This window comes from Geotrypetes seraphini, chromosome 15, assembly GCF_902459505.1.
Source record: "Geotrypetes seraphini chromosome 15, aGeoSer1.1, whole genome shotgun sequence".
Taxonomy (NCBI): Eukaryota; Metazoa; Chordata; class Amphibia; order Gymnophiona; family Dermophiidae; genus Geotrypetes; species Geotrypetes seraphini.
In genome coordinates, this window is record NC_047098.1 from 57,105,228 (window position 1) to 57,132,465 (window position 27,238).

The 27,238-nt window shown below is 43.7% G+C and overlaps 1 protein-coding gene across 2 annotated transcripts in view; it reads right to left on the reverse strand.

Moving 5' to 3' along the window:
- Positions 1 to 27,238, reverse strand: part of CASTOR2 (cytosolic arginine sensor for mTORC1 subunit 2) — a 138,640-nt gene that overhangs the window by 14,183 nt on the left and 97,219 nt on the right. The window contains exons 3-5 of one of the 2 annotated variants that reach the window (XM_033922577.1): positions 25,786 to 25,914; positions 13,182 to 13,375; positions 6,676 to 6,808 (exon numbers count right to left, since the gene is read on the reverse strand). In XM_033922577.1, coding sequence (XP_033778468.1) covers positions 6,676 to 6,808; positions 13,182 to 13,375; positions 25,786 to 25,792 — 334 coding nt within the window. In that variant the 5' untranslated portion in view covers positions 25,793 to 25,914. The remainder of the gene's footprint in view (positions 1 to 6,675; positions 6,809 to 13,181; positions 13,376 to 25,785; positions 25,915 to 27,238) is intronic. The other variant, XM_033922575.1, reaches the window with a different exon arrangement.

Below are 27,238 nucleotides of genomic sequence, written 5' to 3' on the forward strand. Positions count from 1 at the left end.
TACGGATTTTGTAAGAATGACATCTAGATAATTCTGCCATGTTGATATTACTGTATTTGTATGATGTGCATATGTTGCTTGTTATTCATTATTTATGTTCATTTTGTACACCGCTTTGATTTAAAGCGGTTTATAAATTTTTTAAATAAATTCTATAACTGTGCGCAAATCCTAGAAATAGGAACTCAGGCGGGATAGTACGTCTTAGGAAACCAGACGGAGACTTTGTAGAAACGGACTCGGAAAAAGCCCAACTGTTAAATGAATACTTCTGCTCAGTCTTCACCCGCGAGGCACCAGGACTCGGCCCTCAGCTACAGACAAGGGTTGACGCAGTTGACCCGTTTAGTAATTTCAAGTTTACACCCAGTGGTGTCTACTGCGAGCTGTCAAAGCTTAAGGTTAACAAGGCAATGGGACCTGACAACCTACACCCCAGGGTGCTCAGGGAGATGTGTGATGTCTTGGCAGAACCGCTATCCGCGCTCTTCAATCTCTCCCTTAGTACGGGTAACGTCCCGTTGGACCGGAAGATGGCTAACGTCATTCCACTCCACAAGAAAGGTTCCAAGTTGGAGACGGCAAACTACAGACCGGTGAGTCTCACATCAATAGTGAGCAAACTAATGGAAACTCTAATCAAACGCCAATTGGATACGATCCTGAACGAGGAGAATCTACAGGATTCCTGTCAATATGGATTTACTAGCGGGAGATCCTGCCAATCCAACCTGATCAGCTTCTTTGACTGGATGACGAGGAAGCTGGATGTTGGGGAGTCCCTGGACATCATATACCTGGACTTCAGCAAAGCATTCGATAGCGTACCACACCGCAGGTTGCTGAGCAAGATGAGTTCTATGGGATTGGGCTATACATTGACGAAATGGGTCGGGAACTGGCTTGGAGGTAGGCTTCAGAGGGTTGTGGTGAACGGCACCCCCTCCGAAATGACGGAGGTGATCAGTAGGGTGCCGCAGGGCTCGGTCCTGGGCCCGATTCTTTTCAACATCTTTATAAGAGACTTAGCAGAAGGGCTGCGAGGTAAAATGACATTATTCGCCGATGCCGCCAAACTGGGCAATGTAGTGGGCAAAAGCAAAACGGACATAAATTCAATGCCCGACAACATGATGCACGACCTACTACTACTTGAGCGCTGGTCTAGGTCCTGGCAACTCAGCTTCAATGCCAAAAAATGCAAAGTCATGCACCTGGGCAGCCAAAATCCATGCAAGACTTACACCCTTAATGGTGAGATCCTAACAAGAACTGAAGCAGAACGAGACTTAGGGGTGATCGTCAGTGAGAACATGAAGACTGCCAATCAAGTGGAGCAAGCTTCATCAAAGGCAAGGCAAATCATAGGCTGCATACGCAGGAGTTTTGTCAGCCGTAAGCCTGAAGTCATTATGCCATTATATAGATCCATGGTGAGGCTCCACCTGGAGTACTGTGTGCAATTCTGGAGGCCGCATTACCGTAAGGATGTGCTGAGACTTGAGTCGGTCCAGAGAATGGCCACCAGGATGGTCTCGGGACTCAAGGATCTCCCGTACGAGGAACGGCTGGATAAATTAAAGCTATACTCACTCGAGGAACGCAGAGAGAGGGGTGACATGATCGAGACATTCAAATATCTCACGGGCCGCATTGAGGAGGAAGAAGATATCTTCTTTTTCAAGGGTCCAGCAGCAACAAGGGGGCATCCGTGGAAAATCAGGGGCGGGAAACTGCACGGGGACACCAGGAAATTCTTTTTCACTGAAAGGTGGTTGATCGTTGGAATAGTCTTCCACTTCAGGTTATTGAGGCCAGCAGCGTGCCTGATTTTAAGGCCAAATGGGACAGACACGTGGGATCTATTCACAGAGAAAGGTAGGGGAGGGTCTTTGGGGTGGGCAGACTAGATGGGCCATGGCCCTTATCTGCCGTCTATTTCTATGTTTCTATGTTTCACTGTTCTCAAAATAACCGCAGACTGTGATAGGGAGAAAAGGATCTCTGCATGATAGAGCCTGAAGTGACTGCAATGAGGAAAACGGTCTTGATGGTAAGATCTTTCAAAGAAATCCCATCCAGGGGTTCATAGGGCGGACGAGCCAATGAGTGGAGAACCAGATTCAGATTCCAGGTAGGACAAAGCAGTATCAAGGAAGGTCTCAGCCTCCCCGCCCCCCACAGGAAGTGAACAACATCCGGGTGAGACGTCAGTCCTGCAATATGGAAACGGAGAGAAGAAACTGCCAGACCCTTCCTGAAGCCAGCCTGCAGGAAGTCCAGAACATGTGCCACCAACAGAGCCAAAGGGTCCACTTGAACCCCCCTCACCAAACCTGAAAGCACCTCCAGGCTTTCACGTAGGCCGACACAGTTGATTTCCTCTTGCTTTGACAGAGCGTAGTGATAACCCTAGAAGAGTAGCCCCTAGCCTTCAAAGCTGTGCGTTCAAATGCCAGGCCATAAGATCAAAGCAATCCGGATCTTGAAGTGCTATCGGGCCCTGCATGAGCAACCTCCAATGGCAAGGAAGATGCAGAACTCTCTCTGAGCTCAACTGCACCAGGTCTGTGTACCAAGGTTTTCTGGGCTAGTCCAGGACCACAAGGATTACCGGACCCTCATGAGAGGCCACCTGGCGCAGGACGTGCCATATCATAGGCCACAGCAGAAAGACATACAACCTTTGGGCCAAGGTTGAACCAGAGCGTTAAGCCCTTCGCTGCCGTCAGCAGCTGAAGAACCTGTCCGCCTTCCAGTTCCACGAGGATGCCATCAGATCGAGGGTGGGATGACTCCACCGGCGTACTATGGCCTCATACGCTAGCATGGACAGGGAACCGTGTCAAGAATGACGACTTTGGAAGTCTCACAATGGAAACAAGTCCACAAATCGACAGATCAACAAAGGATAAAGGACTTGTAAATACAATAATATCTACAATATATTGTAGAACTCTCAAATACCTGTGCTGTTAAATCATATTTGATTTTTCTTAACAGCTTGTACAGGTTAAAGATATTATTCATTGAGTTCTACGTTTTACTAAAGTGCAAATGCTTAGTGCGAACAACTCAAAAATAAAGTGCTACTGTGCTAATGAAACCAAAAACAGCACTTATCTTAACATGCTGTCAGTTGTGAAATGGTATAATATCCGTTATGTCCAACGGGACCCGTTTCGCCTTGTCTCCAGCTTCTTCATGGGTCTTACTTGAGGCTATAACAATTACAAGAAACATACCACAATATTAAATTATTAAATTCTATTGCACTATATTGTAAATATTCAACAAACAATTCATACGGTTACTAACTTGGCAGCTCTGCTCTTCAGTTACATAGCAGAAAATGGCACTGGCGCTACTAGTACGCCGTGCATGCGCTTAAGTATCTACTTCATTAATTATTCATGACACGCATACATTTAAATTCAACTTTAAATTTTAAAGTGCCACCATGCTTGTAAAATTACAAACCCCTAACGTTAAAATATAAATATTACAAATCCATGCAGATAGAAAAATAAATAAATCTAAAAGAATGAACTCCATTCTACCATGGTGTTCAATCCTCCTGGTTTAAGAGTACCAAATTTAAAAATCCAGCGAGACTCTTTTTGTAACAAATTTCTTTTGCGATCTCCACCCCGGATATTGGATGTTTCTTTGTCGATGCAAAAACATTTCTCTGAGAGAAAGGGCGGGACCGCCGGAAGAGGAAGCAGCGTAGACGCAGGGCTAAGAGAAGGGGCAGGACCGCCGGCAGAGGAAGCAGCAGGACGACAGTAGGCAGCTTCTACATGATGGGGGGGGGGGTGGGGAGGCTGTGGGAGTACGAGCGGTCCTTCGGGGTGGGGGTGCGGGTGCGTGTTTGAGCGCGAGCGGTCCTTCGGGGTGGGGGTGCAAGTGGTCCTGCGGGGGGGGGGGTGAATCAGACGTCAGGGGGGGCATCAGGCTTTCAGGGTGGGGACAGAACTTCAAGGGGGGACAGGACTTCAAGGGGGAGAGGAGAGTCGGGGCGGGCTAAAGGAGAGTCAGGCTGGCCAGAGGAGAGTTGGGGCGAGCTAAATGAGAGTCGGGCAGCGACGGGAGAGTCGGGGCGGCATGCACGGTATAGGTTTGTGCGCGGTATATAAAAATTTATTTACATAAATTACAGCTTCCCACGCGCTATACCCGTGTGCGCGTTTTACACGGGTGCGTGGTATACGAGTGAAAATACGGTAGATCTTCCACATTTTAAATTTGATTTATTTTCGCTCATTCTGATCTTAAAAGATCGTGTGGACATGCCTACATACCATTTATCACATGGACATATTATTACATATACTATATGATCCGAAGAACAAGTAAGGAAATGTCTTATTGTAAATATTTTCCCATCCTTTGGATTGACAAATTCCTTCAAAGAACTGTTATTTGACAGATGCCGCATTTGCCGCATCTGTAGAACCCAGATGGTAATAAGTTCTTGTCATTTGAAATTTCCGATGAACAAGCAGCAGGAGAAAGAATTTCTTTCAAATTTTTGTCTCTTCAGAAAGCTAAATTTATGCGCATCATGAATAATTAATGAAGTGGATACTTAAGCGCATGCGCAGCGTACTAGTAGCGCCAGCGCCATTTTCTGCCCAGTGAGTAACTGTATGAATTGTTTGTTGAATATTTACAATGTAGTGCAATAGAGTTTAATAATTTAATATTGTGGTATGTTTCTTGTAATTGTTATAGCCTCAAGTAAGACCCATGAAGAAGCCGGAGACAAGGCGAAACGGATCCCGTTGGACATAACGGATATTATACCATTTCACAACTGACAGCATGTTAAGATAAGTGCTGTTTTTGGTTTCATTAGCACAGTAGCACTTTATTTTTGAGTTGTTCGCACTAAGCATTTGCACTTTAGTAAAACATAGAACTCAATGAATGATATCTTTAACCTGTACAAGCTGTTAAGAAAAATCAAATATGATTTAACAGAACAGGTATCTGAGAGTTCTACAGTATATTGTAGATATTATTGTATTTACAAGTCCTTTATCCTTTGTTGACTTAGGAAGTCTGCCTGCACGTTGTCTATTCTGGCCACATGAGTCGTGGACAAGGCTATCAGATGCCTCTCCACCCAGGCAAAGAACATATGAGCCTCCCTGACACTTGACATAGGCAACAGCCGTCGCATTGCCCGAGAACACAAGGATGGCCTTTCAATAGAGAGACACCCTCGAATTCTCAGCCCAGCCAGACAGATCGCTTGCAGCTCCAGCCGACTGATCGACCATCTGCTCTCCAGCGCAGTCCACCGGCCCTGGACCAGCACAGATCTGCAAACTGCTCCCTAACCAGAGAGACCCGCGTCCGTTGTCAGTGTCACCCAGACGCAGAGGAAGGTCTCTGTTCAGAGTAACCGGGTTCAACCACAACAGCATACTGTTGTGCGCTGCCGCCAACCAAGGTAACTTCACTCCCAGTTCATCCCGCTGAGGATTCCACTGAGACAGAGACCTGGAATCATAATTTTCTCTTGGGAGGGGTGGAAGGATGGGAGGCTTAGAGATAGGGAGCACCTTAGGCTTACGGTCCTGAACACTGGCCAAACAAAAGCGAATCTTTAAAAGGTAACCTGCTCAATGTAGCCTTAGAGGACGAATCACCTGACCACTGACGAATCCATAGCATTCGCCAAGCAGAAACAGAATAAGCTCCTAGCTTAGCAAAAACTTTCAAGATGTCAGAGCGCATCTTGAAAGGCCACTGAGCTCAGGGCTGTGTCTACAAGGCCTCTGAGCATGCGCGGATGCCAACATCTGCACATACTCAGAGGCCATGTAGATCCGACCCCAAGTTTAGTGTGCCGTGGCGTTAAATGTTTGAGACACACCGACAACTCAAGAACATTCCCGTGACCTATCCCTAACCATGTGCAATTTTAACTACGCGCTTTGCACAAGGCACATATGCGCCTACCAACTAATTCCAATTAACAGGTGCTAATTGCCAATTATTGGCCCTATTTAAGTCCTGTTATTTAATTAAATTCTGCAGAAACATCAGCAAAGTGCCCTGATACATGTGTGTAACTTTAGGCATTATATATGGATTTTGGGGGTTACTGCACAATATGTGTGGGAGCATGGGCATGTCATGAGACAATGTGTGCAACTTAAACAATCCTATCAGCTGTGTGCATTGTACTAGTACACTATAATGGCTTAGATGCTCCTATTAAGCTATTATCGAATTGGCGCCAAGTGAACCACTTTATGGAGCATAAGGCAAGGCCCCTGTTAATAGATTTGCCACTATTGTATTCTCTATGACAATATCTTGAAACTGGTCATGACATATCGTGCTGGAGGCATGAGGGGTACATTATGGTCCTAAAATGACCTGTTTTGGTAAATTTCCTGCCTCAAATCCAAGTTACATTACATTACATTAGAGATTTCTATTCTGTCATTACCTTGCGGTTCAAGGCAGATTACAAAAGAGTTATAGAAGGAGGGTTACAAAGTAAGATCACAGGCCATTTCCAAAGAGTAGGGAGAGGAAGGGGGGATGGAAGGTACTCATGGTATTAGGTTTTTTTTTCCAGGGATTTCTTGAAGTCTGCTGTGGTTTCATCGTCTAGAAAAGGAGTTGCATAGACAAAGTCAACTTGTTTCTTACCGAGTTTAGGTCTTACGAAGCCATTTGTTACACTAAGATTGTCAGCAGCAACTGTCTCACCATTGACTACCCTCAGGATGGTGAACTCGGACGCCAGGGTGTGCATTACAAAAGGTAAATCTCGCTCACGTATCTATGGAAAAAAGTGAAATGGTACATCATCACTGCAGTGTACTTAATGATAGTATTCAAACCTATTACAAGGACAGTTATATCCAAAAGGATCATATAAAGCATTTTTTTTTTTTTTTTATAACACCACAGACCCTACCTGATTCCTTTACCTTCCTGGCCAACCTTATAGTGTTATCCAAATCCAAGGTATTCTTGAATTCCAATAATCTTCTAGTCAAAGGAAGATTTCCCTAAACCAATTATCTCTGTCACTAATGTCAAATTTCTCACTAGGACACCTTAGTACTTAAGGAAAGGGGATGGGACTTGATATACTGCCTTTCTGTGGTTACAATCATAAGAACTTAAGAGTTGCCATACTGGGACATACCGAAGGTCCATCAAGCCCAATATCTGTTTCCAACAGTGGCCAACCCTGTTCAGAAGAACCTGGCAAGATCCCAAGAAGAAAAACAGATTTTATGCTGCTTAGCCAAGGAAAAAGCAGTTGATTTCCCCAAGCCATCTTAACAATGACTTATGGACTTCTCTTTTAGGAAATGATTCAAACCTTTTTTAAACCCTGCTAAGCTAACGGCTTTTAATACATTCTCTGGCAATGAATTCAGAAGTTTAATTACCCATTGAGTGAAGAAATATTTTCTCCAGTTTGTTTAAAATCTGCTACTTAGTAGTTTCATTGCATGCCTCCTAGAACTAGTATTTTTGGAAAGAGTAAAGAAGTGATTCACATCTACTCGTTCCACTCCATTCAGGCCCTGATGCACAAAAGGGTTCTCTGTGGCTGCTAACAATCTTCGTAGCAGCTACCGCAAATCCTATGCTGATGCATTACAAGGAGCTCATTAGTATTCTAATGAGCTTTTCATGTGATGTGCTAACCTGGAATGCCCCCCAGCACCGAATAAATCAGTGCCTAAATTTTCCAGCAGCTCTGGAGTTGGCAGTAGCTGTGTGTATTGTGTGCTCACACAATACAAACAACAGTGGTGCCCATTAGGAAAAAAAAAAAAAAAGTCAGCGGCTTTCTGCCATCAGCCAATCAAATGTAATGAGTTCAAAACAAAACTACACGCTCTGGCCAATAACTACTGGATATAAAGATCCCAGGTCACCCAAAATTTACACTGTTGCTTATATGATGGGGAAGTCACCCTAGTTTCCATAAGCATAACAGCATGAAAAGCTGCCCTCCATTGCCAAAAAGATGGTGGATTTTCTTGCAAGATACATTTCTAACCTACAATAAATGCCTTGCGAAACAATCCCCTAACCCCTTTCCTAAAAGACCCTTCCCATTGAAGAAACAACATTATTGTGGGAAGAAGGCACTATCCAGAAAAGAACAACTCTAAGAAAATCATAGATAACACCCCAAAAACTCCAAATTTGAGGACACAACCAAAAAGCATAACCCAAATTATCATCCATTTGATGACATTTCGAGCATATTCTTTAATCTACACAACCAAAGTGAAAAGCCTGAGTTTGAGATACATAAGCTCTCATAACTAATCGAAAAAGACTCTCTCTATAATAAGTTAGAAATTGAAGAAACCCCTAACCGAAGAGCCTTTTCTATGACAATTTTCTCAATTTCCATTCAGCTACTACCCCCACTATAACTCTTACGAGGATAAATAGAATCAAGAGATTTTATAAAATAGGAAACAGAGGGTAGAACCTCATTCAGCTGTTCAAACAAAACTCCTAATCTATACCCCATCCCCAAAGCCAAACCTTCTCTTTTCAGCATATTGATATAATGAATCAATTGCACATAAGCATACTTGTTAGTGGACCTCACTCCCGAATGAACCAACAATTCCACAAATAAAATTACATTATTGTCTTCACCCACAAATGAAAAAATATGTTCCATCAAAGAATCCGCCCATCTATTAATAGGGACTTGATCCATCCCAGGAGGAAAGGCTGAATTCCCCACTATTGGAAGAGAGTCAGTGTGTGGTTCCTGAATTTGCCAAATCGTCAAAGCAGTCCATACCACCCTCATATATTTCAAAATCAGATGATCCCTAAAGGCTATGGGCAAAGAAAAATGAAGATGTAATAGTTGAAAAAGAGAGCGTTCCATCTCACACCACGTATACTCCGAAGTACCTAGAAACCAATCCCGAAGATGCTGAAGGCCACAAGCCAAATTATACAGATAGAGATTGGGAACTCCCATCCCCCCTCCTCCATCCCCCCCTCCTCCAACCCCATCATATAATCCAACCTCAATTTAGGTTTCCTCCCCATACAGAAAAAAACCGCTGTAAAGCAGAAGCTAAAACATGATCTTTCTTTTTAATCCAAACTGGTAGTTTTTGGAGAGTACATAGCCAGAGTGGAAAAATAATCACTCCATAAAGCGCTATTCTCCCACTCAACGGCAAAGGCAACAAAGACCATTATGTCTAATCGGTGCTTAGTATCCGCCAAAAGACGAGGAATAATACATTCGTAAAGCCTACTCGGATCAGCTGGCAAACAAATACCTAGATAATTAAAATCATCCCCTGTTCAACAAAAAGGAAAGGACCCTAGCCATAACTCCCTAGTCTTAGATAATGGTGCCATAGCTTCTGATTTAGAGGCATTCAAAGTAAATCTTGAAACGTCCAAATATTCACACATACTTTCCAATAAAATTGGAAGCAAGAGAACCGGATCTGTGAAATTTACCAAAAGATCAGCAAAAGCTGAAATTTAAAAATTTTCCAACCCCAGATGTACCCCTGTGATTTCCGGATTCCCAAGAATCTCATGAATAAGAGGATCCAATGTGAGCATAAACAGCAATGAGGGTAGAGGGCATCCCTGTCTAGTGTCCCTCTTCTTATGTCAAAGGGGTCCAAAAGCTGTCCATTCACCCACATTTGGGCCAAAGGTCTATCATATAACACTCTAATGGCATCTCCCATATGGCCCATTATACCATATTTCTCTAGTACTGCATACAGGAACTCCTACCTCACTTTGGCAAAGGCCTTTTCTGTATCAAATCTAATGAGCAAGGATGGAGTTCCTGCAGTATCGGATGTTTTTCACTGCCCTATGACGTCGCACAAAGCCTACCTGTGGAGATGCTAATAAATCTGGCAGAACTCATGCCAAATGATTAGCCAACACAGATGCCAATAACTTAGTTTCAAAGCAGAACAATGAGATTGCTCTATAACAGGGGTGCCCAACGCGTCGATCGCGATCGACAGGTCATTCGCTCAGGCGACCCCAGTCGATCGCACAGCAGGTTCCCTTCTCTTTTTTTCCCCTCCTGACTGGCCCGCCTCTTAAAGAACGCTGGCCAATCAGAGTGCTGGAAGGGTGGGATGAAGGTCGGTGGGGGACGGAGCTCAGCGCATCACAAGAAATAGAAGCGCCTGTAATGATTGAGGTAAGAGCGAGGCCTAATGCTGCCCGATATACAATTTTAAAAACCCCAAAATCGGCCTCCCAATCAGTGGCGTACCGAGGTGGGGCAGTCCGCCCCCGCCCCGGGTGCACGGCTTGGAGGGATGCACAGCCGTCCGGGTCCTTCTGCCTTTCCTTTCCACCGGTCTGCGCACGGGGCTCGCACCCGCTGCCCAAATGGTGCTGTTGGTTATCGCGAGACTCGCGGGAGTTGACGGCACCATTCGAGCGTCGGCGCGGAACCAGGCAGGCGCAAGCCCCGAGCGCGGACCGGGGGAAAAGAAAGGCAGGATGACCCGGACCTGGCCGGCTGTGCACCCCTCCAAGCCGTGCACCCGGGCGGATCGTCCCTCTTCTAAATCCATTGTACTTGTCTTTTATTCAGTTCCACTAACGAGCATTGTGACAGGCAATTCTTATGGGGCAGTTCTTGGAAGTATTTCTTTGTTTTTCTGTGCCTAAGTATTCTATTAATTTAACTTCCTTATTCCTGTGGGGATCTCCAAAGGGGACGAATGGGAGACGGCCGGTGGCAGGTGGTATTTTAGCAATTCTTACAGGTTGCCATAGGCCTCAGGAGCTGTCTTCCCTCTGCCGTGGTCCTGCCCCTCCTCTAAGTCAGAGACAGGCTTGGGGCAGAGGGAAGACAGCTCCTGAGGCCTATGGCAACCTGCAAGGATTGCTAAAGTACCAGCGATCCTCTCTGCAGACTGCTCCCTGCTGGAATTAGGTAAATGGATGTGGGGAGGGTAGGCCTTCGGGGGGGGGGGGGGGGGGGAGTGCAGTCCTTCAAGGGGTAGTGCAGGCCTTCAGGGGGGGAGTCAACCTTTGAGGGGGAATGTGCAGACCTTCAGGGGGGGGTCAGGCCTTCGGGGGAGGGGGGCTGTATAATAAAAAAATATTTGAACATAAATACAAAGTACACTCGGTGTGTGTGTGTGTATATATATATATATATATATATATATATATATATATATATATATAAATAAATATATAAATAAATAAATATATAAATAAATAAATATATAAATATATATATATGTTTAGCATTTTTATTGTTGGTAGATCATTTTGACTTGGTCATTTTAAAAGTAGCTCGCAAGCCCAAAAAGTGTGGGCACCCCTGCTCTATAAGACTCCGGGATAGTCTGATCTTTCCCCAGCTTGGGCAAAACAATAACTTGAGCTCTTCGTAAGGAATTTGGGATAACCTTTCCATCTATAATAAGATTAAATAGTTCTGTTAGCAGTGGAAAAATACCATGTCCCATTAATTTATAAAATTCAGCACAATATCTATCAAGACCTGATGCTTTACCCAATTTGCTTTTTTGAATCGAAAATTCTACTTCATCATGGGTGATGGGCATATTAAGCATTTGTAAAGCTTGATGTATTATCTTGGGCAAATCCATACTATCCAAATAAACCGCTGGTTCCAATACAATACCTCAAAAAAATGACAGAATTCCCTTGAGATCCTATCATCATCATGTAACAATTTACCCGTCTGATCCCAGAGTCAAAACATGGCACAAACCCTGCTCCCGACAAACCATATGGGCTAACACACCACTGAGTTTGCTACCAAAACGATACAGTTGATATTGATAATACATAGCAAATTTTTGGGCTCTTTGGTGAAGTAGTTCATTCAATTCTGCTTGTGTAGCCAGAAGATTAAACTGCAATCCCTCCTTAGGCCAACTACCATAAGCCATCCACAGCCACCCCAATCTCTATTCGAACCGCAAAATAGCACAATCTCATAGTTTCCACTTGGTACTAAGATACCCTATTATATGGCCCTTTAACACAGCTTTCGCAGCTTCCCATTAAAGATCTGGTTCAGTCCTACGTTCCACATTATGTTGTTGATAATCAGCCCACTTTTGATGTAAGCACTCTAGGAATGCATAATCCCATACAACTCCAAAGGAAATTGCCAAGGAGCTTTATCCCTCACATGGGAATCTTGAATCATAAACCACACTGGGGAATGATCAGAGATAACCATTGGACCTATAATAGCCTCTAAAGTTTGCCCAAATGTCTTATGATCCAGGAGTATACAATCTAAGTGAGCTTGAGTCTAGTGTGCTCGAGATAAATGAGTATAATCATGCACTGTTGGATGTAATACCCTCCACACATCCACCACCTCTAGGGCTTTGCACATCAAAGATACCCCTTTAATTCCATCCCTCAGAGTGGACCGAGGATAAGATAAGATTTATCAAGAACAGGATCAGCAACCCAATTGAAATCACCCCTTATGACTAGCTGTGAAGAATTTAACTGGCCCTGTAACTTAGAAATGAGAGACTGAAAAAAAAAAAATCTTTATCACAAACATTGGGGGCATACAGATTACAGATAAGAAAGGAATTTCTATCCACTTGTACATGAGCTATAATGTATCTACCATGTGGATCAATAATCATATGTTTCTTCTGGACCTTCAAACGTTTATGAAATAAAATAGCCACTCCAGCTTTCATCCCTACCACCCGAGCCTCAATAATATTCCCTACCCACCACCTACACAGTTTTTCATGTTCCTCCCCAGACAAATGTCTCTCTTGAAGTAAGGCTATATCAACCTGTTGTTTTTTCATAAAATGAAGCAACTTTCCACGCTTTATCGGAGAGGTAATCCCCCCCCACATTCTACGTCATGATCTTAATCATAAGAACTAATAATCAGATATATCAATCAAATCATGACAAAAAATTCCCTGAGGAAGCTGTCCCAGCCCCCATCTCCCTCCCTTGTAATTTGTTTTAAATATATGTTTTTATCATTTTATATTGTGCATTGCTTAGTAAAAAAGATAAGGGATTAATCAAATACATATTAAACTTGAAACTTAGATATTGCCAGAGAAGAGCAAACAACATTTGGTTGACATATTCCCTATAAAGACTTTTTCAATATTGTCTCTTACCAAGATGAAGTCAGTTTGATAAGTGGAGAGCATGAATACTGAGATGTTCTGGTCAGCAAGTGGAGCAATCACCGATTTGGCAATCTTGGTCACACCAATGGGCTGAGAACTTGAGAAACTCCCTCCTCCAGAAACAACATTCAGGGCCAGCCATGTAGCGTCTGCTACACTTAAATGTTCTGATGAAGGCAGTTCTGAAAATGACAAAATGCCCTCTGATAGTTAATTCCACTGTACTTTATTCTCAGATTTGATCACAGCTAAAGATGATACAAATGATAAGCAACTTTCTAGTCATGAAGATAGGCCAAAAATAGCTCCGAAACAATTACAAGGCCCCCTCCCCCTCCATATTCATGAATTTAGGACTTGGTGACGGGTTTCTAAACCCTGACCCACCCCTGCCTCCTGGACCTCTCCACATCTTACTTTTAAAGCCTGGTGGTCTAGCGGTGAAGTAGGGCAGGAGTGATCCTCCTATGCTCCTGCCCCATGCAGAGCTGTTAACAAAAATGGCTATCATGAGTTCCCATGGTCTTGCGAGACCACAGCGGGAACTCAGAGCAGCCATTTTTATTCACAGCTCTAAACAGGAAGATCGCTCTTGCCCCTCTTCACCACTAGCCCACCAGGCTTTAAAATTAAGGTGGGGAGAGGTCTGGGAGGCGGAGGTGGGTCAGAGTCGGTCCTATGTAAGGTGTGGAGAGATCTTGGAGGCAGGGGTGAGTCAGAGTCGGACCTAAGGTGTGGAGAGGACCGGGAGGGTGCCAGGGGTGTGTCAGAGTCAGCCCTAAAGTTATTCGTGAATTTTTCAGCTTTTCCCCTAACCCTCTGCGAATATGGAGGGAGGAGTGTAATTTTCTGTTGGGCAATAAGCGCACACATTTTAAACTAGGAACAATTTGTTTGCTTTTATATTTAGCCTGGGAGTTCTGTCCTGCTCAGTTGATACCAGGGAGAGATCTGGTGCCATGAGTCTTCATTTGTACTATCCAGAGATTTTTCCTTCCAAGTCCCAACTATCCATATTTGGCCAGATCACTGCAGTATCAAACCTGAGCTGGAAGCCATGTAGCATAGCTTCCTTTGGAACCTAACAACCAGAGGCCCTGCCTCAGATCATCTAGACATCAGTCTGTGAGGGATTGACATGAGTTTAGAGTGGCTAGGACCATAGTAGGGAAGAGCAGCACAGGTATGGTGCAGAACTTTTCTTTAACAGTTAAAAGGAAAGATATATAAACTATAAAGAGTTTTACCTCATGCAAAATTATCATTTCTTTAATAAGACATTAACTATTTTTTCTGCGGCCCTCTAAGTACTCTTTTTTCTGCAGCCCTCACATTTAAAGTTTAATATATTTTCTCTCTCAAAACTGACACATTTCAATCACTATATTGAAAATATACCTTTGTTGTCTGGTGACTTTATTTTTTTGTGCTTTTAACTATGTTTCCAGGGCCTTCTTGTCCTTTGACTGTTTTTCTCTTCGTCTTCACTTTCTGCCTTGCATCCATCTTTGGCATTAACTTAATATTCAATTTTTCTGCTTTCTTTTCAAAATCTACGTTTCTATGTCTTACCTTCCCTTCCTATCTCTCTCTTCTTCCGTCCTATTTCCATGGTCTGACATCTCTTTCCTTCCTTTCTCTCCCTCCCTCCTTCCTTCCTTTCCCCTGGTCTGGTATCTGTCTCCTTATCTCCCCATGCCCTGGCATCTCCCCCTCCATGGTCTGGTATCCCTTTCCTTCCCTCCCTCCCATGAACTTGGCATCTCTTGTTCCTCTCCTCTCCCTTGTCCTTCCTTGTCCCTTCTCCTTCCTTCCCTCTCTTTCCCCAATTGGGTGCAGCAGCAACAGAAGCAGCATTTCCTTTCCCCCTTTCCTGTGCAGCAGAAGCATTTCTCTTCCCCTTTCCCTCCCCCCTCCCTTTCCCTGTGCAACAGAAGCAGCAGCATTTCCCTTTCTCCTTTCCTGTGCAGCAGAGGCATTTCTCTTCCCCCTTCCCTTCCTCTCCCTGTGCAGCAGCCGCAGCATTTCGCTAGGGTCCCCCTTTCCTGTGCAGCAGAAGCATTTCTCTTTCCCCTCCCCTTCTGTTCCCTTCCTTGTAGAGCAGCAACATGTCTGGCCGGCTCCCTTGCTCAGTCGATCGTTCCGTTCAAAGCCGCGGGTGGCGGCTCTTCGCGAAATCCGTGCCTGCGTCAGAAGCCTCTCTGATGTTGGATGTCAGAGAGGCTTCTGATGCAGGAGTGGATAGCGCGAGGAGCCGCCACTCGCGGCTTTGAACGGAACGATCGACTGAGCAAGGGAGCCGGCCAGACACGCTGCTGCTCCACAAGGAAGGGAAGGGGGAAGAGAAATGCTGGTGTGGATGGCGCGAGGAGCCGCCACCGACCGCAGCTTTGACCGGAACAATCAACTGCAGCAAAGGAGCAGTTGATCATCACGTCTAGACCGCGGGCCGCAAAATAGCACCTGGAGGGCTGTATGTGGCCCATGGGCCGCGAGTTTGAGACCGCTGACCTAGAGAGATGTATTCATCCAACTAGTTACTTTGAAAATTGCACTTTTGCTACTTATCAGCAATGTATAAAGTTATCACCCCGATGGCCATATTCTCAATCATTCCTGTGAATGAAACACTATTTTAGGAACACAAGTGGCTATCTGAAACATTGGAACCCCAACAGTCCAACAGGATAAGAACCCACGGGTACAATGCAAGCAGGAAAGACAGTGGGAACAAACAATGAGCAATCCTCAGGAGCTAGCAGGAGGAAATTAAAACTTGTTTATTTCAATCCAATGTGCACAGTAACGTGGACCAGACAGTACTGTGTTTCAGCGACAACAAAAATGCCTGCATCAGGGATCATTGTATATTAGATTTCACTAGGAATAGCGTCACCCTTGATGATAAAAGATTAATCCAGAATGAAGTCTAGCAGAAGACACGTACAAATGTGTCAGGCCCACGTTACTTGTACACATTGGATTGAAATAAACAAGTTTTAATTTCATCCTGATGGTTCCTGTGGATTTCTTATTGTCACACTGTCTTTCCTGCTTTATTTGAAAAAAATGGTCCACCCTGTATATAGGTCAAAGTATGCATTTCGTTCCACAAGCACTTTCACCCGCATTAAGAGCAGACATCCCCAGGGCAGGGATTATAACACACACATACACATTTTCCAACATATTCACAATACAGTGCAGTAAAGATGTGAAATTGTCTGTGAATTCTTTATCCTTAGGCAATTGTTATTTTAGCCTAGAATGCTGGAAAATGTGCAATTAATTTACAGATGAAAACAAAAACAAAAACTGTGGATACAGATGTTCTGGAGATAATTTATTAAACACTGACATATAAAACCATGAAAATTCAATTAAAAAAGTACAATGATAAAAAATACTGTGATAAAAATCCAACCGGACCCTATACAGTCCGTGTTTCGGCAAACATGCCTTCCTCAGGGGTCCAATGGTTTGCAACCTCACATATAAAGAATTGGACTGAAAACAGTCTATTGTCTTTAAACATGTGAGCAAAGAACACCGTAGACAAGCTGAAGTAGCATCCAATAATCTGTTTGGAAAGGAAGTTTCAAGGCAAGAGCTTGTAAAACATAGTAAGTACAAACAGTCCTGGAAAGAAAACAAATGAAGCATTCGTTAACAATGACAACAAGATTGAACACAAATGCAAATCTGATAATATTGAGAAGAGGTGATAAGGAATAGACTCGGGCACAAACAGCCCACAGAAAGTTTGCAGCTTTTGTAGCTAATGCCACTTTTATTAGAGTCAATATGTCTCTTACATAATAAATGAGTGAAATGAGTTAGGACAAGAAAGTTACTTTAGGAGAGAGAGAGAGAGAGAACGCTTGCGCCAGTGTTCAAAATCCCACTTCTTTACTGACAATCCTTCAAGTTCCTGGACAAATCACTTAACCTTCCCTCGGGTCCAAACCTGAGTTCTTATTTCCAAAGCTGTGTTAGCTATTAATGTGGGAATTAACATAACACCTTAGAACTTAAGTGTTGCCATACCTGAAATTAAACCCAATATCCTGTTTCCAACAGTGGTCAGTCCAGATCACAAGTACCTGGCAAGTTCCCAGAGTAAATCAGATTTTATGCTGCTTATCCTAGGAATAAGCAGTGGGGCTTCTGCATCTTAATAATGGCATGTGGACTTTTCTTTTAGGAGACTTGACTAAACTGTCCGCTAGGACTCCAGCGCTGCTTAAATTAACTCTCCCAAATTACTTTGAGCAGCGCTGGAGTCCTAGTCAAGTCTCACACGTTGCTTACTGCTATTTTAGAGGGAAGGGATAAAACGCGGACCTCACGGATCTACATCCGTACGGCCTTAAAAATATGAGGTCCGTGTCGGTCTGTGTCCCTGCCGCTTGTAGTTTCTGTCGCTGGCAGACCTTGATTGAGATTTGAGCGCTGACGGATCCGTCTCAGCATAGGGAGGGAAAAGTGTTAGCGTCAGCGCTAAAATCTCTTCCAGGTCTGTCAGAGCCAGAGACTCGTGCTGGAGCGGCAGAGCAGAAGCCAAGAGAGCGGGGAAAATAAGTCTCCAAACTCCAGCACGAGTCTCTGGCTCCGACAGACCTCGAAGAGATTTTAGCGCTGACGGATCCTAACACTTTTCCCTCCCTATGCTGAGACGGATCCGTCAGCGCTCAAATCTCAATCAAGGTCTGTCAGCGACAGAAACTACAAGCGCCACGGACACGGACCGACACGGACCTCATATTTTTAAGGCCGTACGGGTTTAGATCCGCGAGGTCCGTCAGGTCTGTCAGGTCCGCGTTGTTACCCCTTCCCTATTTTAGAGTCTTAGCGATAGAAGAACTGGCAATAGTTAAGATAGGTGCTGGTTCTGCTTATATTTTGAATATTTATTGCACTAAGCACTTTAAAGTATTGGTAGCACAAATGAATTTAGTAAGCATGCACAAAGCTCGATGAAAGATATCCTCTACCTGCTAAAACTGATCTAAAAACCTATGACCGATCAGTGCAGGCATCTGAGAGCTTAGTTGCGATTTTTGAGATCACGCATATTGGAAGCAATTGTGTTAAAAAAAAGTCCAGTTCAAGATATTAGTTTGATAACAAAGATGACTTTTTCCATTGTTCATTGTTTAATCATCCAGTTAGGGACATACAAGGGATGTTCAAAAAGCATCAGACCTTTATTCATAAAAAATATTCGTTTTCAGACACAACAATCTTCCACTGCCCCAGGTACATTAGATAGTGTGTGAGCCTGCCAGGACAGATAGGGGAAAATGCTTGAGTACCTGAATGTAAACCACTTAGACTATAAGTGGTATATAAATGCTTAAATAAATAATAAATACTAATATAGAGTTAAATCAAACAATCTTAAATCAGATCCATGGTCCAACTCCTGTGGGGTACCTCAAGGATCACCACTCTCACCTACTCTCTTCAACCTCTTTTTATCCTCTCTGGGTTCCACCCTAGACAATCTAAATGTAACCTCTTTCAGCTACGCTGATGACATCACCATACTTCTACCCTTCGATTCTCCTAACCCCACTTCTACAGAAAAATTGGAAAAAAAACCCTACAAGCAGTGGAAAAATGGATGACAGACCACAAACTGAAACTGAACACGGACAAAACAAAATTTCTACTCCTCGAAAAGGATAAGAACCCTTCCACCACAGAACTAGAAATTAACTCCACCAAATACCATATACAACCCACCCTTAAACTCCTGGGAGTAACAATAGACATATGCTGCACAATGCAAGCCCATATCAACAAGACCATCCAGAAAGCATTTCTAACCATGCGCAACTTACGTAAAATCTGAAAATTCTTCGACAAAGAGCAATATAGGCTCGTAGTCCAATCCCTAGTACTAGGTCTACTGGACTACTGCAACATCCTCTACCTGCCTTGCCCTGCAACAATGATAAAACAATTACAGACAATCCAAAACACTGCACTCAGACTGATCTACTCACTAAGAAAATTTGACCACGTCACCACTGCCTACCTAGACTCACACTGGTTACCAATACAAGCGTGAATCCAATTCAAATTATACTGTCTATTATTCAAAGCAATAAATGGCTCAGCCCCCAATTACCTAAACAACCACCTGAACCAAAACCTCGCCGCTAGACAAAGAAGATCTAAGACTCCATTTACCTACCCCCCACTCAAAGGCACCCAGTGTAAGAAGATGTTTGACAGTCTACTAGTGATGCAAGCAGCGAAATTGAACCACTCCATCTCTAACCTGCTGATGACAACAAGCGATTTCAAATCTTTTCGAAAAACCCATCTATTCAAAAAATTTATACAGATGTCATAACTCCAACCTGGAATCCCCTCAGTGTGACTCCCCCATCCTTCCCCTTCACCAGTTACCCTTCCCCTCAAAGCCCAAGCTTGTCAACTGCTTCCCTAACTGCATATATACTGAAACTGCACTATATCCTATCTGTACAGCATCCCGAATTGTATATCCATGAATAGCCCAATCCTCCTTGCCATATCCCATTCCCTAAACTATACTACACCATTTTTCTTGTAACTCCTCTGGAAATGTTCTTCTTCTCGTAGAAGTCTCTTTGTAATCATCCTGGATATGTCCAGATGTCTCTTTTGTAATCCGCCCAGAACTGCAAGGTTGAGGCGGAATAGAAATCAGTAATGTAATGTAATGTAATTTCCTTCAAAGTAGTCCCCTTGGGCTGCTACACACTTCTTCCAACGGTTTTGCCACTGTCGGAAGCAGTGCTGGAACGCCTCTTGAGATTGCTCGCAATTGATCTGTCACATTCTGTACGATGTCTTCTCTTGACTGAAATCTGGTCCCTTTCAAGGACATTTTCAGCTTGGGAAAAATCCAGAAGTCACACAGAGTCAGGAGAGTAGGGAGCCTGAGGAATCACAGGTGTGTCTGGTCAGGAAACTCCGTATCAAATGTGAAGGATGGGCAGGTGTGTTATCGTGATGGAGCTGCCCATTGCAGGCTGCCCACAGGTCTAGCCGTCTCACAGCATTACAAAGGCGATGCAGAACCTCTTGGTAGTACCCCTTGCTGATTCAACGATCCTACATCACTAGGGTCCTCACTTGGTCAATGACGATTTCATTTCTGGATGTTGAGGGCCTACCAGAACGTGCTTCACTCTCCACTGATGTGCGGCCATCTCTGAAGCAGTTGTACCACTCCTTTATTTGTGTGGTGCCCATTGCTTCATCCCCGAAGGCCTGATAAATCTTGTGGATCGTTTCCACTTGGAAATCGCCAAGCTTTACATAAAATTTAATGAAGTAGCGTTGTTCAACTTTTTCTGTCATTTTGTCAAAAATGAAAATTGGACGGCGCTCACTTACACTTCCTCACTCATCAGCGGTCTGCCAGTGACTGACAGCTTCTGTAGACGGGAAAAAATTCAAACATGCGCATTAGGGTCATCTACATACGTGCACCAAACCACGCCTCCCTAGCTTTATTTGTTTGCACAAGAAAAATTAAGGTCTGATACTTTTTGAACAGCCCTCATATGTTTATGGTTTGATTTCAATTGTTCAAATATAATGCTACAAATACATAGGCCTTGTGGATCCCAGGTTTTTCTTTCATGCCAGAATGCTCCCCAGTGTTGTGGGTCAGCCATTACAGACAACTGATTCTTTCAGTTCTGGAGTGCCATCTTGACTCTCAATTATAGAAAACACCTGTTTCATAAAAGTTAAGTCTTGTTTGACATTTTACATGTATTGAGGTCAAGATATATTTTGGGGAGATGAATACTGTTTATAAATTAATTCATGCCTCTATTATGAGTCACCTGGATTATTGCAATTCACTTCTACAATGATGTTAAGCTGTCAGCACTAAAAGGATTACAGCTCCAAAATAAATAAATGACACCTTTAATTCAGAGAAAACTTTCCGGGAATGTATTCCAGCCACTTGATGCAACATTTGCTTTTTCTGCATTAAAATAGACATTTATTATGGAGCATATTACGCTGGTTTTTTTGTTTTTTTTTAATTTAAAGGAGTGATTGGCCTGTTTTGTTTGTTTACAGAATTTTCTGATTGGTTCAAATTTGAATGTCTTCATAAAGATGCCAGCACCATCTCGTTTTGATAACAGGCTATGTAAAAATGACCAGGATGCGTATTAAAGTTGGATAAATGCAGCATATGAGAACTCCCAAACTAATTGTGATGCAAAAGCTTCCTTCAGGTGAGGAAATTTAGGTGTTCAATTTAGAGAATGACACGGTGACAAAATTCATCACCGTTCCCGTCCCCGCGGATAACCGCGGGAAACCATCTTCATGTCATTCTTTAAGGCGAGAGGGAAGAATCAGAGTATGAATGGCCACAACCACTGACCCGCAAGCTTTGCTTTGAAGAATGCTGGTGTAGAAGGACTGAGGTTGAAATAGACACTAGAAAATGACATGGGATTATTTCCCGCGGTTATCCGCGGGGACGGGAACGGTGATGAATTTTGTCACTGTGTCATTCTCTAGTTCAATTTTCTTGTTGCTTTGTTTGGGAAAGTGAAATAAAATTTTGAAAAATAGGCGTTATTTATTTGTTTCTAAGAGGAGTTTTTGTTTTGTTTTTTGACAGATGAAAAATAAATTGATGCTTGATACATATTTTTTTTTAAATATGACAAAATCTGATGTCCCTTTTCTCCATTTTTTTTTAAGATTAATTATAGTAACACTGAATAACAGGAGAACTGTTTAGATCAGCGGTCTCAAACATGTGGCCCCCCAGGGACTATTTTGAGGCCCACGATCTGTCCTCTCCACTTCACAAGTTTTCCGATTGTGGAGAGGACAATTGTGTACAGACTGACTGCGGCTCACCTAAAGCAGGGGTCCCCAATCTGCTTCCCTTCCCTTCTCACTGCCCTCCCTCAAGCCACCGCAATCGGGGAACAGGCCAGCGCCGAGGTCTTAGCTCTCCCTGCTTATCTTCCCCAACTCAGAGCCAACCAATTCTCGCCACATGACGCCAATTCTAACGTCGGGGTGGAAGTTTCGGGCCAGCCAATCGCTGCCTGGCTGGTCCGGAACTTCCTCTCTGACATTAGAATTGACGTTGGGTGGCGAGAATTGGTCGGCCCCACGCTGGGGAAGATAAGCAGTGAGAGCTAAGACCTCGGCGCTGGCCTGTTCCCCAATTGCGGCGGCTTGAGGGAGGGCAGTGAGAAGGGAAGGGAAGCAGATTGGGGACCCCTGCTTTAGGTGAGCCGCAGTCACAGTCTGTACACGATTGTCCTCTCCACAATCGGAAAACTTGTGAAGTGGAGAGGACAGATCGTGGGCCTCAAAATAGTCCCTGGGGGGGCTGCATGTTTGAGACCGCTGATCTAAACAGTTCTCCTGTTATTCAGTATTACTACAATTAAAGGAAAGATATATAAACTATAAAGAGTTTTACCTCATGCAAAGTTGTCATTTCTTTAATAAGACATTAACTATTTTTTCTGCGGCCCTCCAAGTACCTACAAATCCAAAATGTGGCCCCACTAAGGGTTTGAGTTTGAGACTACTGGTTTAGATGGTATTCAATATTTAGTGGAGTTGTATGTAGGCTAGCCTATTCATTTTAATTAATTAATTTTTATTATTTATATATCACTTATATCCTAAGTAGTTTACATTCAGGTACTTTTATCATATCTGTCCCAGTGGGCTCAAACTCTCCTAGTGTACCTGGTGCAATAAGGGGATTAAGTGACTTGCCCAGGGTCACAAGGAGCAGCGAAGGATTTGAACCCACAACCTCAGGGTGCTAAGGCTGTAGCTCTAACCACTGCGCCACACACTCCCACTGGAAGGACAGTTATACATTTTGCCTTTAGGGACCTCAGGGAATCAAAAGGAACACAGTGTAACAATCTACCTGAAAGATGTTCTGGGACTATGCCTAGCAAGGCCTCAAGCCTTTACACTAGGTACCATGAACTGGAGAATGAGAGCTGTCACATTCTGCATCACCTGTAGACTTAGGATGAACCTCAAACTTGCAAAAACAAGTTTTACCAACATTTTTTTAACCCTCTTGTTTTGGGGGAGGGGAAGAAAACATGCGACTTGAGGACTTGGTATAAAACTGCAACAGATTTTGTAGACACCTGTCCATGCTGAATTCATGCTTCATATGTATCAAGTGTGACACAAGCAAGGTGCACTGATGCAGATCCTCTTTCGCTGTGTTTGTGCTGCATGCTTACTTCAATGCACCAATGTAAAGCAAGTGTGTTGTGGGGTTCTACTAAGGATCTACAGTACAAACTGAACAAAATCAGTGAAGACCTTCGATTAGTGTTCAATATCACAAATCCTTAGATAAACAGTGTAGAACACTAAAAACACTCTATGGTGCACAATGACATTCAAATCAAAGGAAAAAGACTTCAAAGAGTCGAATCAATAGAAAGACTCCAGTTTAGAGTTTGGGGTACTATCATAGGTCAAAACCTCTGAAATCATCAATTTTTGATTGAAGAATTAACATTTTAAAATTTTTTTAAAATTTTTATAATAAGTTAAAAATATTAAATCTTGACACAGCAGCGAGACCTGGAAACAGCGGAAGGAACCCACAGGAAGACGAGTCTGGTGATGACTTCAAACAGAGGTTTTGACCTATGATAGTACCCCAAACCCTAAACTGGTGTCTTTCTATTGATTCGACTCCTAGGGTTCTTTGAGATCTTTTTCCTCCGATTTGAAAGTCATTGTGCACCATAGAGTGTTTTAAGTGTTCTACACTGTTTGTTCTACTAAGGATCAGCTTAGATACGGTTATCATACATCTGGATTTACCTGGACATGTCCTCTTTTTAGATGACTGTCCAGATGGTTATCTAAAACCTGGATTTTTGACTCTCCAAGTCCAGCCTAAATTTGGAAAACTGTTACAGCTAGTTCAACACTGTCTAACTGGATTGGTTTTGATGTTAATGAAGCTGCAGCCATTACATTACCACTAAAGGCTGACTGACTCATTTGTTAGTAGTCTTGGAGAGGGAAGGTAGGGCGAGTAAGGGTAAATGTAAGCAAGAATAGGTGAGTGCCTAAGTTACATCTGTGTTACTGCCCCAAAAGACAATGGATGCTATCCAGTCTCATAGGAGGAACTTGAAGAGAAGATTAACAGTTAAAAAAAAAAAAAAAAATCATTTCACCCCAACAATACTTCATGGACAAGTCCTGATAAAGCTGACAGAGAACTAAGTAATGACAAACAGCAAGGAGTGCACAACAGCTCAATCAGATTGGACTTCTGTACATTAGAGCGCCGCATGGGCACGGGGGGCAATGGGAATCCCACAGAGTCCATGGAGATCCCTCCAGGTCCTTGGGAATCCTCCCCCACATTTGTGCGGATCCTGCTGGAATGGTACCTTTTTCCAGCGTTGGGTCCTATGTATCTGCACTCGCTCTTTTCAGGCTAAAGGCACCACTCCTTCCCTCCTTCACGCTACCAGCAGTTGACCAGGAAATCTTCCCTCTGATGCGTCAGAGGGAAGGTTTCCAGGACAGCTGCTGATAGTGTAGAGGAGCAAAGAAACGCTGCCGTTGGCCTGAAGAGAACTTAGGCCGGTAAGACTGCACAAGCTAGGGGGTGGGTGGGAAGGGCGGGAAAGAGATACTGCACGCATTGAGATGGGGTGTGGGGAGGGAAGGAAAAGATGCTGCTTGGGCTAAGGCAGGGTTGGCAACCTGTGGCTCTTTCCCCATGGGAGAAGCTAGACCTTGGGAAGGGAAGAGTGAGACCTGGAACATCCCAAATCCCCTTTTTTCAGCTGTTTGTAAATCTTGGGGAGAGTTGTTGGACTTTGTGGTGGAGAGGAGGGAGGGAGAAATATTGAATGTTGTGGTGGAGAGAGAAAGATGAGACAGATGGGAAGGGATGCACCCCTAAATATAGCTATTAGGTGCCATATTCTTTAAATGTTGCTGTTTGTTAGGCATCCTATTGCTGCCTAACTTGTTATTGGCTTTAATTGGCACTGTAATTGACCGCATCCTTTAAAACCAATTAAAAACTCATTAAAAAAGTAGGTGCCAGGTGTCTACAGTATAGATGCCATTAATGCATCTACACCTAACACCTAATGGCGCCTTATGCCTAAACGGGAACGGTTAGGGGACGGCGTGAGATTTAGGCGCAATTCACTAAAGAATTTAAGAAACCTGCAATGTAGGCCAGTAAAACGTTGGCCTTGCATTGCAAACGTCTTTAAGTTTTTCCTTGGGCGTTGATAGCCGCAATTCTGTTAACGGCGCCCAAGCATGACAGACAAGTGGCCAGTATTCATTTCTGTGAACGCCGCCGATTTAAGCCCCAAGTGTCACGGATGTGTGATGGCTGGCACTGTCATCCGGTTGGGTGAAAGGAGGTAGGCGACTGTGAATGCAGTGTTCACCATCTCCAGCTCCTACTGGCTCCAGAAACAGGAACTGAACCCAAGTCTCCTGCATGGTATCATGAAGCACTGCCATGGAGATGGAATTTAAGATGCTTTATTTAAAAAATCAAAATTACCTTTCATGCTATGACTCGACAATTTTGCTTTATAACCGGCTTAACAAGAACATGTTTTGGCAAATGGAAATCTCAGCTCTCAGTTATTTTCCAGTTCTGTTCAAGCATCTAATAATGTAGTGTACAGGTCTGCAAAACAAAACCCCAAATTATAGCCATCAAAATCTCTTCACAATATTGCCATTGAAATGGTGACCTTTACAAGCAAATGCCTTCTTCGGCCTACTGGTTTCTAAGTGAAGAGAACATTGTACAGCTTAATAATCAGTACATGAAGTCATACCAAGTGCAATTAGTACAGTGCTTTTTTTTTTCCAGGAAAGATGGAACTGAATTGTCTCCTAGACCCAATTCCTGATTCTGTTCAGCTGCTAGTACAATTGCTTATCCAGACATGATAAATATAGCCACAAAAACAGGTGGACGAGTTCAACCTAGGTGCAGTTCTTTGAAAGGGGGGGAGTATGTACAGAACCGATAGCAGTTCTTTCCTCGTACTTCACTGTAACTAAGCAAAGGCCTGAGATGTCAATGATTGGTTTCAGTGCTGGCCACCACAGCTTATCCAAATTTAAATGTGATTAATTTATCTGCTTTCTGCAAGGAAACACACACAAGGCAAATGGAGGCTAATGGAAAACCAGTCTTCTATTGGTGGTTTGAACCAGATGTTTCAAGTTTTATTTGAGCTCGATATAACGCTTTAACATTCCTAAGCGGTTTACATAATACAGTACTAAAAGTAAGTTAAAAACAGGGATGTTTGACATATATTATCCTCTATAATAAAACCCTAAGCGTGCATGTGCACTTACAACACCGGGTTCCCTGACAGCGTGATGTGTGCCTCCGTGTCGAATTCCATTTGAGGTGCGTGAGGCGGCATGCAGCACATGGGGCAGAAGGAGAGTGTCAGGCAGCTCTAAGTCGAGGTACAGTTAAAATAAAAAGAAACTACCCTGCCTAGGGAAAATAACACGGCCTGGTCCCCCACTAAACGAAGAAGCCCAAGGTTCAACTCACCGTGCCACCATCCTTAATAACAATCTTCTTGGCCAGCATTACACTGCGGTTCTCCCATTTCTTTTCCTTTCCGAGTCATTCTACTATCATAGGTTCAACATAGCCCAGTAAAGACCAGACAAATGTCACAGCAAGAACTGTAAACCTGAGAAAGCCCCCGCCCCCCCCCCTCCCCTCTGCTTTCCATTCGCTCATTCAGGGCCGGCAACCATTATCAATTTGGAAGATCCTAGGCGGGGCATGCAGGCACCCGTCACATTCACATGGCGCGTTTCACTGACTGGCTGTCACCAGCTCGATTGAACTCTGGAACCGCCTCCCCCACCACTCCCTGAAACCACCACGAAAACTGGGTAAAAGGTAAAATGAAGGGAGAAGGGCTTCTGCTGGACAGGGGGAGCAGGGAAGGGATGCTGCTGGACGGTGGGGG